Raw genomic sequence first — 17,281 nt, forward strand, 5'->3', positions numbered from 1 at the left:
ATTTTCAGGCTGTATGAATGTGTTTAAAAATTAAGAAGCAGTGATGTCAAGTTGGGCTGAAATCTTCTGAGTAACAATTTCTGACTAGAGTAACTTAAGTCCTTACCTTGTTCATTTCTCCTTCTGCTCCTTTCTTGCAGTGCACGGCATCAGTTATCCTCTCTAGAAAAGAACAAAAAAGCAATTTCAACATCTAGGGTAGAAGAGGAGAGTATTAATCACAATGAAGTTTGACAGGACAGAAGCCTCCCCAGGTCCACTCACGCCATTTAAAGCTTTTATGCCCCCTGTAGACTACCACAAGTGCGTGAACATCAGACCATAAAAGAGGGAAGAAGCTTATGTGGAAAGTAGTAATAGCTCAGGACTGGCCAGTGTCTGGATGTGTCTCTTCTTACCCCCGGCTGTCTAAATCAGGTCATCTCAGCTGTCAGGAATGTTTTTTTCCTTTTTTCAGAAGATGCTACCAAAATGCCAGTTAGCTTGGAAGTTGTGCCAGGTGCATTTAATTGGCTATAAATTAAAAAGGAAGACAGCAGTGTTGTTTTAATTCTGACAGTTATTATAACAGATAGGGACCCTAGAAAAAAATAATGTCAAGCCTAGGTGAAATGGTAGGCTGTGAAATGAACCCAGGGGATTTTTTTCTTTTTGGAAAGGGAAAAGGGAACATGTTCCTGCTGCAACTTTATTTAGCTCTCAGTACAGGGTCTGGAGTCTGTGATTAACGTCAAAGACAGCCCTGTGCGTGTGATATGCAGCCCCTGTGCTCCCCTTGAGATGTCAAGTCCTACTTCTCCCTACTGTCTAGCAGGTAGAGCTAAATCAATATATCTTAGAATCAGGGACTGGAGTGGATGTTAAAAGATCATCTAGGTAATTTCTCTGCCTTCAGGGAGGAGTAAACCAAAATCATTCTATATGTATTAAATACCCATTGTTTGTAAATTGTATTTCTCTGAAGGACTCCACAAATGGGTCCCAAGGGAGCTATTTAGAATTAATTCATCACTATCAGGAAATGGTTTATGTGCAACTTCTCATATTCCAGGTTCAGACTTCCTTTCTCATTCTTTTGTGAAGGGACACAAGAGCTGGTTATTATGTTCCTGATAAGAAGTCTTCACATTCTTAATCTCTTGTTCCTTAAATACGTTTGTTTCTGAAACCTTTCTTCATATGCCCTTAAATAATATCCACTACTTGATGCTGAGCCCTCCCTCCAGTTGGTTGCTCTTCTTTAGTTATAAAACCCAAAACAGAACCTGTATTCTACGAAAAGTTGTGGCTACTTGACATCTAAGAGCAATGATCTAATGATCCTGCAGCCCAGAACTTATTCCTCCAGGACCACACTGGCTCTTTAAACCAGAGTGACAAAGGCTGATGGTCATTCGTTGTCCTGTTGTTTTCCTACCAAACTTGTATGACTGTTTCATCTTTCCCAATAACCCTCCCTCACCAAATGTTCCTTTCTTCCCCCCTTCCTTCCTTCCTTCCTTCCTTCCGAGGTATAATTGACATACACCATTATATTAGTTTCAGTTTTACAACATAATGATTTGATATTTATATATATTATGAAATGATTACCAAATTACTTGGTTTATAAATTCATACAAAATTTTAACACTGTGCAGTCTTAACAAAACTCATCCATAAGCCAGATGCAGCCTTGGGACCATCGTTTGCTACCTGTGCACAGCTGGAAGATTATAATTTGATTTGCACGAGGCCTATGGCAGTCCAAGCCATGAGTGTGCTTGAATAATGCTTCTTGTTACTCTGACTTTCCATTGTCTTTGATAGTGGCCATCTTCACTTACTTGTTGAGATCCCTTTCATTCCAGGTCCTTGGATGTGGCTCTGTTGCCCAAGCTGTCCTCAGTCGAGGACATCATGGAGGAATCATCACTATCTATACTGGATTTTCATTGGCAATAGTAATGGCCATTTATGTTGCTGGAGGTGTCTCTGGTAAGTAATAGAAATAATAATAATAACAGCTGCTATTAACTCAACCATTCCAATGTACTAGCGCAGGTCTGGGTACTTTACAGACCTTAATATTTTTAGACTTCAACAGTCCTGCAAGAATATGTATTTGATTCTATTTTTATAGATGACAAAATTTAAATGGCCAGCAAATGGTAAGTGACTGGCACAAAGGCAACATTTAGCAAAAGACAGAGATGAGGGTTGGAACTCAGAACTGACTGATTCCTAAATCTGGCTACTGAATAGTATTCTTTATCTATCAATAGAATCTTTTACTAACTCTACCCCACGCTTGGAAACCACTTCCCAGGTATGCTGTGAATAGCCCAGTGAATATCACTCCAACAGAGGCAATTCCCTGGACCTTTATCCACAGCAATCAGAGAGAGCCTAGGTCATTTGCAAAATAGCTAGTGTGTTCATGGAGGTGCAGGGCTAGTCAGAAGGTCTTGGTCCAATTCTGTCCTGAGTGGTAGGCTAATTAGAAGCCGTTCTCAAGGTTCTGAGAAGCAAAATGAAATGATATTTAATACAGCCTGGGACCTCAGGAAGGAACTGTGGAAATGATCCACTTCCCAAACGCTTGCAGAATCCTCAGCAGCCTCGTCTGGGGGCTCAGAGGACTAAGGCAAGACTGTTGGTGATAACGGAAGAAGGGACCCCCTGCCTGCTGGGCACTGTACTGGGTACTGTACATACTTTATCTCCTCTCACTTCTATAGCAGCACTCTGAGGCCGGTATTATTGTCCATTCTACAGAGAAAACTGGAGCTCCAAGGGATTGAGTAAATTGCCAGAAGTCCCACAGCTGGCAAAGAGACAGATCAAAGATTTGACCCTGGTCGATACGACAGCAAAGCACAGGTCCCCATTATTATACAACATTTCCAGTGGTCTACTATGGGAAGGACAGTACAGGCAGGGCCTATGGGCAGTATGATCCAGCTGGAGGATCCTGCAGTTGAGCTGGCTGGACTGGTGACAAGTGCTGCCACTGGAGCACTAAAGAATGATTGCCCCGACCCCGACAGGGCATCCATGGGCTGGGCACTTGGAACAGGCATTTGCTAGCTCTCAGCCTTTCCATATCACAGGTGGACTCAGATCTTGGGGCAGACCAGGTTACAGATTCCCATACATGTGGTTTGTTTGGCATGAGCAGTGTTTCTGTTCAAACTCTTGCCGAGCCTTTGCTGTGATCCCAGCACTGTACTACCTACCTAAGACACAAGAATAACCAGGGGAACACCGTGAATGTGCTAAGGCTTAATTACAGTTGTAGGTCTTGACACCAGACACAGAACACACTCCTGGCTTCAAATAAGCATGCAGGATGCTCCACTGCCTCTCCTCACGCTCCCAACTACATTCACACAGATGTTGTTTCCACAAACCATGCAATATAAATGTAGGCATATTTTCAGCGATTTTTTTAAAGGTGGAGATGTGGTTTTGCAGTATTTCACCTGCATAACACCCTGAATTAAACTTCATCAAATATTTACTTAGGATAAATTGGTCCCAGACCCTACCAATGTAGCTAACACCCTTTACCACCAGCGCTGTCAATGCCTGTTTGCATCCACTGACATATTTGGAGTCACGATAGGAGGAGAAGGGACAGGGACCAGCAGGAAGGAGAAGAGGGAGTAAAGGATGGTGTAGAGTCTTCCCATCTGGCCTTTAGACTGGGACTAAGCCCCTGCGCTCAGAGTAAGGGCCAGAGCTGATGGGACTGTTTTCACTAGAGGCTGCTTCTGGGTGAGGCTTGGGAGCTGTCCAAATTGTTTATGAGAGACTGTGAGATCTCAAAACGCAAGGTGAGCAGTTTCTGAGCCCGGCTGATATAAGGTAGCACTGAGTTGGAAAAGGAGCTTATCTCCCCATCTCTGTTTGGAAATGATATTCAGGCTCCCTGAGAACTGGGGGGAACATGCACAGACAACACACTGGCCCACTGATGACATCACTGCAGACTCAGTATTGGCTTCAGCAGCCCAGGAATAGGAGAGGAAGACTATGTAGGGGAGGTGACTTTCTCACAGTGGCTGCAGCTAACATGCTGGTTTGTGGGCATATGTGAGGCCCTCTTTGGGAATTCCAAAAATAACCAATGTATATGAGGCATAAACATAAATGGGATCCCACTCTGTGGTCCAGACTGGTAAGGTCAGCTGACATCTGGTTGTGGAACATAAAGCATTACCTTACTGCATGGCAGTTACCGCGCCCTCTCCCTTGTGAACTTGCCAGTAGTCTGGCAATCCAATCTGGCCAATCAGAACTCATAATGCCCTAATTATGCACCATCCCCCACGAAGTGTTTACACTGCCAGCTTGTACCTAGACTATGGCGGTTGTTTTTGATGTAGTTTTTTTTATAAGCAATAAAAACTCACTGAAAAATCAAAATAGCTTTGCTTAATGACAAATAAAATATTAAGATGATCTCTATCACAGAGTTGTCTGTGGGTGGTGGGGAGGAGACTCGTCTAGGACAGAACCTTGAAAGAGTTCACCTTGCTCATGTAAGACTTTCATCTCAGGCCTCGGGGAATCCAGCTATCCCCCTGGGCTCTTTATGTGAATAATCTGATCATCACAACCACCTTGGCAGGGCCAAGATGTGAGTGTGGCGTTCTCTGACTCTAGCACTCATGTTCTTTCCACTACACTGCTCTGCTTTGTCCTTCGGGTAAGCCAAGTGATCACGCATCTCTGCAAGGAGAAACTCTCCTCGTTGCTTTGCAAAGCACCCTCCCGGGCACACCCTCTCTGACTCCCAAACAACTTTCCCTCTGTAGATCTTTGTAGTCTGAGCTATCTGAATAAAGACCTCTGACTATTTCTTCAACTTTCATATCTCTTTTTCCTTCAATTTTTTAAATTGAAGTAGAGTCGATTTACAATGTTGTGCCAGTCTCTGCTGCACAGCAGAGTGACTCAGTTATACACATAGAGACATTCTTTTTTTATATTCTTTTCCATCATGGTTTATCTCAGGAGACTGGATATAGTTCCCCGTGCTATACATTAGGATTTGTTGTTTAGCCATTCTAAATGTAATTGTTTGCATCTACCAACCCCAAACTCCCAGTCCTTCCCTCTCCCTCCCCACCTCCCCCTTGGAAACCACCAGTCTGTTCTCTATGTCTATGAGTCTGTTTCTGCTTTGTAGATAGGTTCATTTATGCCATATTTTAGATCCCACAAATATCAACTTTCATATCTTGAAAACCTACTAAGTGCCTTGCAGCATGTCAAGGTCAAGGTGAACAATAGTTCCTGCCTCAGGGTGTTTTTGAGGGGTTAAAAGCATAAACCTACCTACAGCAAGTCTTGTTTTGGAAGAGGAGCTTGCTAAACAGTAACTCTCCCATTGGTGGACTCATCTGAGGGGAGACATTTTTGATTGGAGGTGATTTCTTACATCCCCTTGTCCTTTCACAATGGGTTCCTCCAGGCTGGCTGGGTGGCGGCTACCCTCCAACCAGTTCTGGGAGAAGAGGAACAGGGCTGGCTCCAGGAACTTTCCACTGCCCTGGGCGCTCCCCTCTTCTAACCCCTGTTTCCAGCTTCCCTAGGAAGCTGTACTCCTGCCAGCCTCCAGAATTGTGACTCTCTTAGATTTAAAAGTAAAACAAAACAGGTGATGTGTGTGTAAGGCTTCAGGAAGTCACCTGTGCTTTGATATATTGGCATTTTCTTGTTCATATTAGCCCCCGAGTGGCAGAGGCAGGTGACGAAAGGACCCTCACGGTGTAGTCAGCAGTCAGAACCCCTCCCCACTGCAAGCCCACTTTGACTTAGAGACTCAGGAAAAGCAAAGCTTTCTTCACCGACTGGGGAGAGGGGGGAAGCCTTCCCAAAACACCAATATGTTCTGTGGGGGGTCAAATGGCAAAGTGCCGTCATCATCATCGTCATTATCATAATCACTCCTTTGTTTACAACGATTTCCACAACCCAGAGGTCCACATTTCAGTGTGGTCACATTGACAGTTACTCTAATTCCCCCTCCACACTAAATATCATTGGCACTCTTCATATGAGTGTCCTTCATCCCTAGGAATCAAGCCCATATGCTCAAAGATGATCTTTGAAAAATTCTTCCCTGCCTTCTAAGGCAGAGAAACCTTTATAAACTTGGTAAAGAAGGTCTAGAAAAGAACATAGGCCCAAGAGTTCAAATAAACCTGAATTTGAATCCTAGACCTACCACTTATTAGCCATGTGACCTTAAAATGTTACTTTACTTCTGTGCTTCAGTTTCCTCAGCAGTTAACTGGACTAGTACCCACCTCACTGGGTTCTTAGGAGGATCAAGTGCATGTAATACCCCTATGACAGCATCTGGCAAGTGTTCAATATGCATTGTTGTTATTGTTGTTACTAGCAAAGCCAGCTGGGGATATCAGTAACCTACCCCAGAGCAAGCCCTCTACCTGACCTTGCAACTGGGTTAGAATCAAAGAGGCTGATTTCTCTAGTCAGAGTTTAGGCTGGAGTGGAGGAAGTGTTGCTCCACTTGTGTGTGTGAGATAAACATCGTTTATGCAGAGAAACTACAGAAAATCCACTCAGACACTGTGACTACCTCAAAATAAACTGAGCCCCTTACCTCAGTGAGAGGCACAGCTCACAAAGGAAGGGCCATTTCCCCTTAAAGAGATATCTCTTTTCAGTCCTAAGATTGTTTCTATATCCTCTGGACATGGACTTAGAAATGACTAGATATAGATTTAAATCTTACAAGTATATAAGTATATTGACTTACAAATATACTGAAGTTAACAGTTTATATCAATCTCTTTGGGGTTATTGCTTTATAGTTAGGCAAAACCCAGTAGATAGATGATATAGATAGAGAGAGAGAGAGAGAGAGAGAGAGAGAGAAAGATGAGAGAGAGAGAGAGAGAGAAAATGAGCCACTTGAGTACAAGTTTCTTTATATATTTGACTTTCTTTTGAGAAAGCTAAACTTCCTAAACAGTGTCTAATGATGCCATGAGGATTATTAGTCCTCTTTTCCTCTCCACTCACACACACACACACACACACACTCACACAAACACACACACCCCTCTGTCTCCTCACATACAGTTCCTCACCTAGAAGACTGAATTCTGCCTGCAGTCCCTAGATAAGGTTTCCTTCACAATAATTCTCCCTGGTCTGCCCTCTGACTTTCCTAATCTTCCTTGCAGGTGGCCACATCAACCCAGCTGTGACTTTTGCAATGTGTCTTTTTGGACGGATGAAGTGGTTCAAATTCCCCTTTTATGTGGGGGCCCAGCTCTTGGGAGCCTTTGTAGGGGCTGCAACCCTCTTTGGCATTTATTATGGTAAGTAGGGCCCCTGAGTCCAGAGATTAGGGAGAGCTGGCTATAAGTTGAAAGTCAGAATTACTTGGTAGGAAGAGGTGAGATGAGGTAAGAACAGGAAACGTTCTCCACTTGACACGCAGTTCTAAGAGTCCTAAGTTCTAAACAATGGGGCCAACATTATCATCAGGGCACGTTCAGGACGCCTCTTAATGAAAATGGTCACAACTTAAACGGAGGGCAGAACTTAAAGGAAGTATATTTTTAGACCCAACCAGCACTACACTGTGAACAATGCCAAAGTAAGCAATAGGCCACTGGCTTCTCCATGGTTTTCTTTGATTTGGCTGGGAAGGGAGCCGTTGACTTGTGGCAAGGAGAATGATGAGTAAGTACTTAAAGAAGGAATCTGGAACAAAGTCTTTGAAGGAAGAGGCATAGCAGAGAAATGGGCTGGGTGGGGAACCTCTTCTCCCTTCCATCCAATAGCCAGGGCATCCATTCTGCAACAGTCCTGGGGGAACCACAGTACTGACGATCAAAGACCCAGACTTTAGTTCCATGTGAACTAAGTACGTAGCTGTGTGACTTCAGTAAGTCATCTGACCTTATTGGTCTCAGTTTCCTCTGCTGGAAAATAAAGGAATTGAACTAGTAGGTGACTTCTTAGGCCCTTCAAACTAAAAAACCTTGGGGTTCCATAAAATCAAGTGTTAAAGTAGTTCCTTCTATCTAACCCAAGGTAAGTCTTAATACTTTATGACTCTCAAACTGAAGCCCTTAGGAACTAGAATTATGAGCCAAGCCTGAGAGGTACACTGTGGAAAGGGACCTCTTCCCACAGAGTATCCTAAGAATTAGAGTGTAAGAAGACTAAAGAATTACTCAAGACCAGACCGGAAACCTAGAGAACCAGCTGCCATGGCCAGAGAGGCCTGTGGGTGGTGCTGGCTGTGTCGGGGACTTCTGTGTTCCTTGTTCTAAGGGCATCTTCACTGTACCTTGATGCCCTCAAATTCTGTACTGCTATTAGGGGTTACTGAGAACCCTCTGGGAATCATGAGCTCTACACAGAGCAAGTCCAAGCTTCACTTTCCCTTTTAGTCAATCTTGAAAATTCTAAGAATTCCCCTCAAAGAAAAATGGTTCCCAAGACCCACTGGATAAGGATTTGGCACAAACGTGGAGTGAACCATCAAGGGTAGCCGGGGCTTTCTCTCTCTGACGTGCTATCCTGGGAGTTCTCTGGGTACCTCTAAAGCTACCATACTGTGAAGTGAAAAGAGGCAAATGATACGGATCTGCCTAGCTGAACCTGAGGGTTCGCCTGTACTTGTTCAGCACAAGACCTGGCATAGGCCTACCTCCCCCCTGCCCAGAGGACACTAACATGCCAGAGCTCTGTCTTCCATAGATGCATTTCTGTCTTTTGCTGGTGGAAAACTGCTCGTCGTGGGAGAAAACGCAACAGCACACATTTTCGCAACATACCCAGCTCCATATCTGTCTCTGGTGAACGCACTTGCAGACCAAGTAAGTGTACATTCAACAAAGACCTAACTTTGGTGAAAAGACATAATCTAATAAGGGGGATGCATAGGAACATTATAGGCCTATCAGAAAGGAAAGGCTGTGTTTCCAAAGTCAGAGGTCCCTACACATAACCCAAGCTTTGTTGACAAATTTCTGCCCTTGCCGAAGTTCATACCACTAAGGGTTTCCTGCCTCCTCTTTAATACATACACTTGTTCCACATCAGTCAAGTTTCAGAGAAAAGTGCATGACTGGACATTTCAACCCCTGTAGGGGCAAATGGGGTTTGTTCCACCTAACTCTTTTGTGCACATGATCTAAACGTAGAGGCCTCAAGAAAAGACATTGTGATCTCAGTTCAAGGACTGTGAAGTGTAGTAGTTGAGCTTAGAGTATCACAGGTCTTCTGTGTCTCCCCACGTGTATAGGTTTATCCAGACTCTCTAGGCAGCTAGAAGTGTCTCTGCCTTAATGACATTTAAACTAGCTGCATCCAAGCATCTGTTGTGTAGCCAATAGCACAACTATTCTGGTCTAAAATCACTTGTCTGGTTCTCATCCTGATTCTTCTGCTTATGAGCTGTGTGCCCTTGGGCAAGTTTCTTAACCTCCTTCTATCTACATTTCCTCATCTGTAAACTGTGAATAAATATGATTTATCTCACCGATTGGTGTGACGTTCTAATGAGAAAAAGCATATGAAGTACCTGGCACATAATAAGTGTCTGGTAAATAGAAGCTATCATTTAGCTGTTAAAGTAAAATAATAGTTTGGAAATTTTAGAAACTAGAGAGTGGGGAAAATACCCACTGTACCACACCACTTCAGAATACCTGCTGTCATTGTTTGTATAATCTCTTACCACTTGTTTTTATGCTGTTTTCAAGTATAAAATATAATGCACATATTTTTCTTAATATCATAAGCATTTTAAAATGTTATCAGATAGCTCTTATACAGCTTTTAATGGCTGTATAATAGACTATAGAATGGACACTTCATAATATAGTTAGCCCTCTCCCTATTGATGTGGACTCCAGTTTTTCAATACTATAAATGATGTTTAATTATTTATTTGCATATTTGCTTTATGATGTTTCCATATTTTAGATTATTTCCATGATGTGGTTCTCAAAATATCCAACTGGGTCAAATTCAGTATGTAATCTTATGGATTTTTTTAATGCATGTTGCTAAAGTACTGACAAATTGCCTTTCAAAAGTGTAGCATGTGCTTAGTTTAATTAGGTAAGCCTGAGAGAAGTGGTATCAGTTCCCTAACACTTGGTATTGTTTGCACGTTTTTCATTGTGAATCAGTTTTTCCCTCTTATTTGTTTCTTAAATCTATTTTTCTTTTATGGATTTTCTTTTCATTTCCTTTGCCCATTCATCTATTGATGTCTCACATTGTTTTTCTCACCAATTTGAGCCCCTTTGTTCATTTTTCCAGCCTGTAGCTTGCTCTCCATTTAGCTGGTAGTAGCTCAGCAGGATAGTGTAGGAAAGATAACAGTCTCTAGAGCTGAACTCTCTGTATCCACACCTGTCACTAACTGTGTCACCTTGGGCAGGTAACTAATCTGTAAAGGAGAATGATATCAGCACCCATGTCTAGGATTGCTGCAATAAGGGTCTGGCACAGAGTGCTCACCCAGCGTACGTTTCTTATTACTGGGTTTGTTTTTAATGAGAGTGGGTGAACTTTGAGGTGGGCAAGGGGGAAGAATATAAGCTAAATCCCTTGTATATTTTCTCCCTCCCCAGGTAGTGGCCACCATGCTCCTCCTCATTGTCATCTTTGCCGTTTTTGACTCAAGAAACTTGGGAGTCTCCAAAGGCCTACAGCCCATTGTCATTGGCTTCCTGATTGTTGTCATTTCTTCCTCTCTGGGAATGAACAGTGGCTGTGCCATGAACCCAGCTCGAGACCTGAGTCCCAGACTTTTCACTGCCTTGGCAGGTTGGGGGTTTGAGGTCTTCACGTAAGTAACAACGGTCAGGGAGGAGGGAGGAAGGTTCACATGTGCCTCAGTGGGGAGGGCTGTGCTTTGACCTGGAGATCCAAGAGAGTGCAAATGGGAGGATGAGGTTAAGTGCATCCTCATCATAAGTGTGGAACGTATCACTGGTGATTTATGATACGGTGTGTGTGTGTGTGTGTGTGTGTAGGAAAGAGAGAGAGAGAGAGAGAGAGAGAGAGAAGGGGGAGGGAAACAAAGAGATAGACAGACACAGAGATATAATAAGAGACAGAGAGAGAGACAAAGAGACAGAGAAAGATAGAGAGGCTCTAGATAGATTCAAAGAGATAGGTTTGTCCTATATAATAATGATAATAATTTCTCAATTGGTATATGGCTTTATGTGACTATTTTAGATGTATAACTTGTCTATGTATTCACTTTGTGACAAAGGGGTAGAATTTCTATCTTCTGATACTAATATAGGGCTCTTTCTAGGAGACCAAGTAAGCTTCGCTTCATTCATTCATTCATTCAACAGATCTACCTTAATCACCACCTATGCTGTGGTCACTGTGCTAGGCAAGGAAATTTCAAAATCAGATAAGACACTGGCCTTGAGCAATGTAACAAGTGCTCTGGTAACCCCTGAAACAAAGTGCTAAGGGAACAAAGATGAGGGAGTGACTAGCTCTACCCGGGGAAGTTGGGGGAGGCACCACAGAAGAAGTGAGTGCTGAGCTTATTCTTTTTTCTTTTTTTTGGCCATGCCATGTGGCTTGCGGGGTCTTAGTTCCCCAATCAGAGATCGAACCCTTGCCCTCGGCAGTGAAAGCGCAGAGTCCTAATCACTGGTTCTTGAATTCTTGAAGCATAAGAAATTCCTAGCGGAACAGGCATCAAAGAGAGCCCGTGCACAGGAAGTGGCAAGACCCCGTGCCTTACACCTCAGAATGTGCCGATAAAATATGCCAACTGCTGGTACCAAGCTCCCAGGACAAACTTTGCCCGTTAATTCCTTCCCACCGTCCCCCCTTAAGTCATGGTGGCCAGTCCCCAACCACTCATCACATCTCTCTCTGGGAAAGGCACCCACCTTTGTTCCCCAGGAAACAGGGCTCTAACATGGAGAAAGAGAAGCAGGGAAAACACGTGTGAGCAAATTTTAGTTTAATGTCTGCTGTGAGAACAATACACTTGAGTGTCGCTAAGGCTGACCTGTATATAGCTGTACACAAGTGATGAATTTATTTAAGAGTTTGGGTTGCCTTCACCATCATGAAACACAAGCTACTGAAATCACTGACACCATTCTGATCACCACCACAGACAGCACTAGAGCTGCTACAGCATAAGCATCATGAGGACAGAGACCTTGACCATGTTTTCACTGCTGTGTCTGCTGTGACGAGGATGTGGCCTGGCGCATAGAAAGCCTCAATAAAAGCTATTGAATAAAAGTATGGATAAATGCTATGTGACACACATGTCCTAGGAGATGAGGGATAAAAAAGATTCAAGAAACATTCCTTTTTTTTTTTGCGGTACGCGGGCCTCTCACTGTTGTGGTCTCTCCCATCACGGAGCACAGGCTCCGGACGCGCAGGCTCAGCGGCCATGGCTCACAGGCCCAGCCGCTCCACAGCATGTGGGATCCTCCCGGACCGGGGCACGAACCCGCGTCCCCTGCATCGGCAGGCGGACTCTCAACCACTGCGCCACCAGGGAAGCCCCACATTCCCTATCTTTAAGAAACAAACAATGCAGTGAATTTATAGAGCAGTGGTTCTCAGCCAGAGGTGATACTGCCCTCAGGGACATCTGGCAATGCCTAGAGACACTTTGGGTTGTCATAACTGGGGAGGGTGGGGGCAGATGTTGTCACCAGCATCTAGTGGGTAGAGGCCAGTAGAGGGGTACTGCTAAGCATCTTACAGTATCCAGGACAGATCGCCACAACTAAGAATTATTCAGCCAAAAATGTTAAGAGTGCCACAGTTGAGGAGCTCTCTTCCAGAATGATCATACTAGAACGTGAAAAGGTTGAACAAAATGCCAACTAGGAAGGATCATTTGTATTCTTCCAATGGACTGTCAAAAGCATATGTTAAAGATCTCCTTATTTCCAAAGCCCAGAATTGGCCCGTGAGTTTCCTTTAATCCCAATTTCCTGAGGTTGACTCCAGGAGACCACTGCCCCCACCAGCAAGACACCTGTGTGAGTTTCACACAGACCCCGAGAAAAAGGTGCCCCACAGTGATGTGACCTCTATTTGAGCCCTGCGCCATTAAAGAGATTCGACTAATTAACTCCAAGAGTTGAGAGGTTTGTAGCTCCTAATTTGAGAATTATGGGGGTGGAAGTAGGGGCATTTTGTAGTATTTGGACAGGCTTAAACAGGGGACAGAGAGGATATTTCAGGCAGAGAGGATTCTGTATCCCAAGACAGAACGTTAAAATAACACATGATCTAGTTTAGTTGGAAGAGTGCGTGAAGAAGCTTGGAAGGGCAATTGTTTCAGACCATTAGAGGACCTAGATTCCCAGAATGAGACTTTGGGGTTTTTGCTGCTCCCTCTTCTGTAGGTTATAGGGAGCAACAAAGGATTTAGGGCAGAAGTTTGACATGTTTAGAACTTCAATTTAGCAAAATTGATCCGACATTATTATATAGAACAGATTAAAAATGAGTAGAGGGGGCAGAAACCAGTTAGGAAATAGCTAGACGGACTGATAATCCTCAACCAAAAAGTTCCCAAGGAAACCGCTGAGGGATAACAGGACTCCAAAGTGTCCCTAAAGTGTCCCATCCTTTCAGGGTTCTACATCCAAGCTAACTCAGGGGACTTTCTAGTTTGGATCCACACCCAAGGTCTCAGATAAAACCGAGACTGCCTTGGATCCTCACTTGCCCCTGTACGGCACGGAGTGAGGATGACAGCGGGAGTGGGGCTCCAGGAGGTCTGACAAGGGCAAGACAGACCCTGGCTGACCCTTGCTTTTCCCTTAAGTATTAGGATGTAAGCAAGTGGTCTTCACTAATTCACTTTAAAGTGTTGATAACTTAGTGGATGAAGGATCTCAGGGGTATTGTTAATTTTAAAAATAGTTTAACCAAAGGAATGAATCCCTCATGACGGTACCGTAAGCAATTAACACAGACATATTGCTGGCATCCCCCAAATCATAGTGTGCAAATGACCTTGTTTATCTGTGAGGCCAGGCAGGGAACCGCATCAGAGCTCCTCCATTTAAGCCCTGTGACCCTGGTGTAACAAATCCAGCTCAAGAGGGTCCAGCCAGTGAAAGGAGGACATGTGTGCTGGCAGATATCTTGGACCCTAATCTGTTAAATGACAGTAAAAGATGTGCCACAGGCACATGATGGAAGAAGGGAAGTGATGGACCAAATAAGGTGGCTTAAACTTGCTTCATGTGCTTACCTGAAGAGAAGCCTCCTAGTTCTTTAAAGCCCAGGTGCCTCTCATAGAAAATTCCGCCTGGATTTGGAGGCGTGGGAAAGGGCGCTGTGAGAACAGCTGAATGCAGTGACCTCTTTCCAGTGCAGTAAGAGTGACATCTGCTGGCCACTGTGCTTAATCATGGTGCTCTTCCCCGGAGCCTGCGTTTATGGTCTAAGACTTATTATCTTATTGTGAGCCTGCACTGATGATCTGAGATTCAGGATCTAAGAGAGTGCTTGGATGATACAGGTGGAAGGGACCACTGTTCAGATGGAAGAATGAAGCTCAGAGATGAGGAGACTTTGCCCAAAGACCTTCTGGACCCTCCTGAGATTAGAACTAAATCTCATGAATTCTAGGACAGGCCCCCTGTTTTGTGCTTATTTCTTTTATTATCCTTTCTAATAAAAAACTGATACAAACAAAAGGTCCCATGGAAATATGTATAGTTGTTAGGAATAAAAATAAAAATAGCAGCCATGGGGCTTCCCTGGTGGCGCAGTGGTTGAGAGTCCGCCTGCCAATGCAGGGAACATGGGTTCGTGCCCCGGTCCGGGAGGATCCCACATGCCGTGGAACGGCTGGGCCCGTGAGCCATGCCTGCTGAGCCTGTGCGTCCGGAGCCTGTGCTCCGTGGCGGAAGAGGCCACAACAGTGAGAGGTCCGTGTACCGCAAAAAAAAAAAAAAAAAAAAGATTAAAAAAAAAAATAGCAGCCATGAACCCTTCCCCCAGATAGAACACTGTGAAGTTCCCATGCATAGTTGTGTTCCTCGTTTCCTCTGCCCGCTCTGCATTACTCTGAATTTTTTGTTCATAATTATCCTGATTTTAAAAAGTTTTATCTCAGATGTACATATCCTTAAACAACATATTGTATAGTTTTACTTGCTTCTGACCACTCATGGTCCTTTCTATGGAATTATTTAAATGGATTTTCTATCTCCAAAAGAGATGGTGACAATTCACAAAGGCACCTGCTTTCTCTCAGAACTACACCTCCAATACAATGTGCTGACATTGAGGATTTCTGGAGGGGAGAGGGAAACATGGCAGAAAGTCCTTATCAGAGAGTAAGTTTAAGTAAGCTGTGACCTCAAAATATAAGTACTGAATTAAATTATATTTAGTAGGTAATTCATATCTCTACCTTTGATTTTTTTTTAATTCACTTATTGGCAAATGTTTCCTGATGGTTTATTCTGTAATTGCCCTCATACACCAATCATGTCCAGGAATCTCTCCACATCTCCCAACCATTCGTAATCCCCAGGACTCATTATTTCAGGATGAGGGGAAGGCAACTCCTGAATAATCAACCTGAACTTTCCCTAAATGCCCTCAATTGTAGCCATGGGTTCGGGGACTATATTTTCTGAAAGGAAAATAAATGGGACTTTCTCTCACAAGTACTAACAGGACAATGGAGTAGATCATCTGAAATCAGGTATACTGCAAAATCTAGGATGATGGTTGCCAAGCTACAGTGAGTGTCCTTATACTGAGCTCTTGCTGATTTAAAAGGGAGTCATGAGCATGAGAAATGACTAGCTGGTTAGTGAATAACTAGCAGTAATACCAGGAAGAAGGCCAAGTGGTGTATCACTAATTTCTCTGTTTGATTTCAGAGCTGGAAATAACTTCTGGTGGATTCCTGTAGTGGGCCCTTTTGTTGGTGCTATCGCTGGAGGCCTCATCTATGTTCTTGTCATTGAAATCCACCACCCGGATCCTAACCCAGACTGCGAGGAAGAACAGCCAGAGGACAAACCAGAGAAACATGAACTTAATGTGCTAATGTAATAGCACACTCAGCTCTGGGTTTACAATTGGCTACCTACTGGGCTTTACACTTCACAAAGCACTTTCACACATATTATCTAACTTAATCCTTAGAGTCACTGTCTGGGGTAAATATCACGCTGCTCATCTTTCAAATAAGGAAACAAAATCTCAGGGAAGTTGAGTTGCCTAAGGTCACACGGAAAGTTGAACATCACTGAATGCATCCTATACCTTTCAGAAGATTAATAACTGGATGAAAACCTTGGCCAGCCCCTCCTGGCTGGCCAGAAGTGGGACTGGCAGCTGCCAGAACATATACACCTTCTGGGCATCATTCTTTTGGATCCTAAGTTACGAAGACCACCATTGTCTGGTTTTATTCCCACTGTTACTGAAGCACTAACAAAGGGAAGAGGCAGCCATTAGATCCTATTTTTCATCTGCTGAAGAACATTATCAGAGGCCTCCCTTTCTAGGCCACACTTAGTCTTGCTAAGTCTTGATCTTCCTTCCCTGCCAATTCCAACATTGTACATTCCAGGAATTTCCTCTTGGTCAGGCTCCTCCCTGTCACTTTGGTCAAAAAAGTCTGTGAATTACAAGCACCAGAGAAACTGCTCTACATCAAGTGATGCACCTTCAGTCAAACTGTTATAAAGCTCAGAATTCCCAGAGTTATCCAGTTTCTCAACTGCTTTGTGATGATAACAAAACAACAAAAAGCACATGTGAATATCTCCAGGGGCCTATAATAGACTGTAATAGATTGATACATGGAATTTTTTATTTCTCTGAAACTACTTGGCATTTCCTATTTGAAATAAATTTGGGGTGAGGTTTTTTTTTTTGGAGTTTTAATAAGTATTAAGATTGTTAGGTACACTTAGTTCAGAGGTTGTCTGGCCTGTCTACAAATTGAGATCTCTGGGGAGCTTTTAAAAAAACACTAATGCTCAGTTGGTCATTGGTAAACATCTCAGGTGATTCTAATGTGCAGCCAGCGTTGAGAACACTGACTTGGTTAAAGTACATGGGTATCCTTGAGAACCATGTCTAGTGGTGACCGGGTAATTCCTGGTAGGATTCTCAGTTTGGGGATCCTCAGGGATTAGAGAGCAGTGGTTCTCAGTAGGGAACAGTTTGCTCCTTCACAGTCCTACCTACTACCTCTGCAAGGGGACGTTTGGCTATGTCTGGGGACATTTTTGGTTGT

The 17,281-nt window shown here is 43.6% G+C and overlaps 1 protein-coding gene across 1 annotated transcript in view; it reads left to right on the plus strand.

The window, feature by feature from the left end:
- AQP9 (aquaporin 9) overlaps positions 1-16,086 on the plus strand; it is a gene marked incomplete at both ends in the record, with an annotated part of 38,238 nt that extends 22,152 nt beyond the window's left edge. Inside the window, 5 exons of the mRNA XM_079701173.1 lie at positions 1,851-1,977; positions 7,206-7,343; positions 8,737-8,855; positions 10,623-10,840; positions 15,912-16,086. Of these exons, the coding sequence (XP_079557299.1) occupies positions 1,851-1,977; positions 7,206-7,343; positions 8,737-8,855; positions 10,623-10,840; positions 15,912-16,086 (777 nt within the window). The remainder of the gene's footprint in view (positions 1-1,850; positions 1,978-7,205; positions 7,344-8,736; positions 8,856-10,622; positions 10,841-15,911) is intronic.
- Between the last annotated feature and the right edge of the window lie 1,195 nt (positions 16,087-17,281).

Source organism: Hyperoodon ampullatus (assembly GCF_949752795.1).
Source record: "Hyperoodon ampullatus genome assembly, chromosome: 3".
NCBI classification, from domain to species: domain Eukaryota; kingdom Metazoa; phylum Chordata; class Mammalia; order Artiodactyla; family Ziphiidae; genus Hyperoodon; species Hyperoodon ampullatus.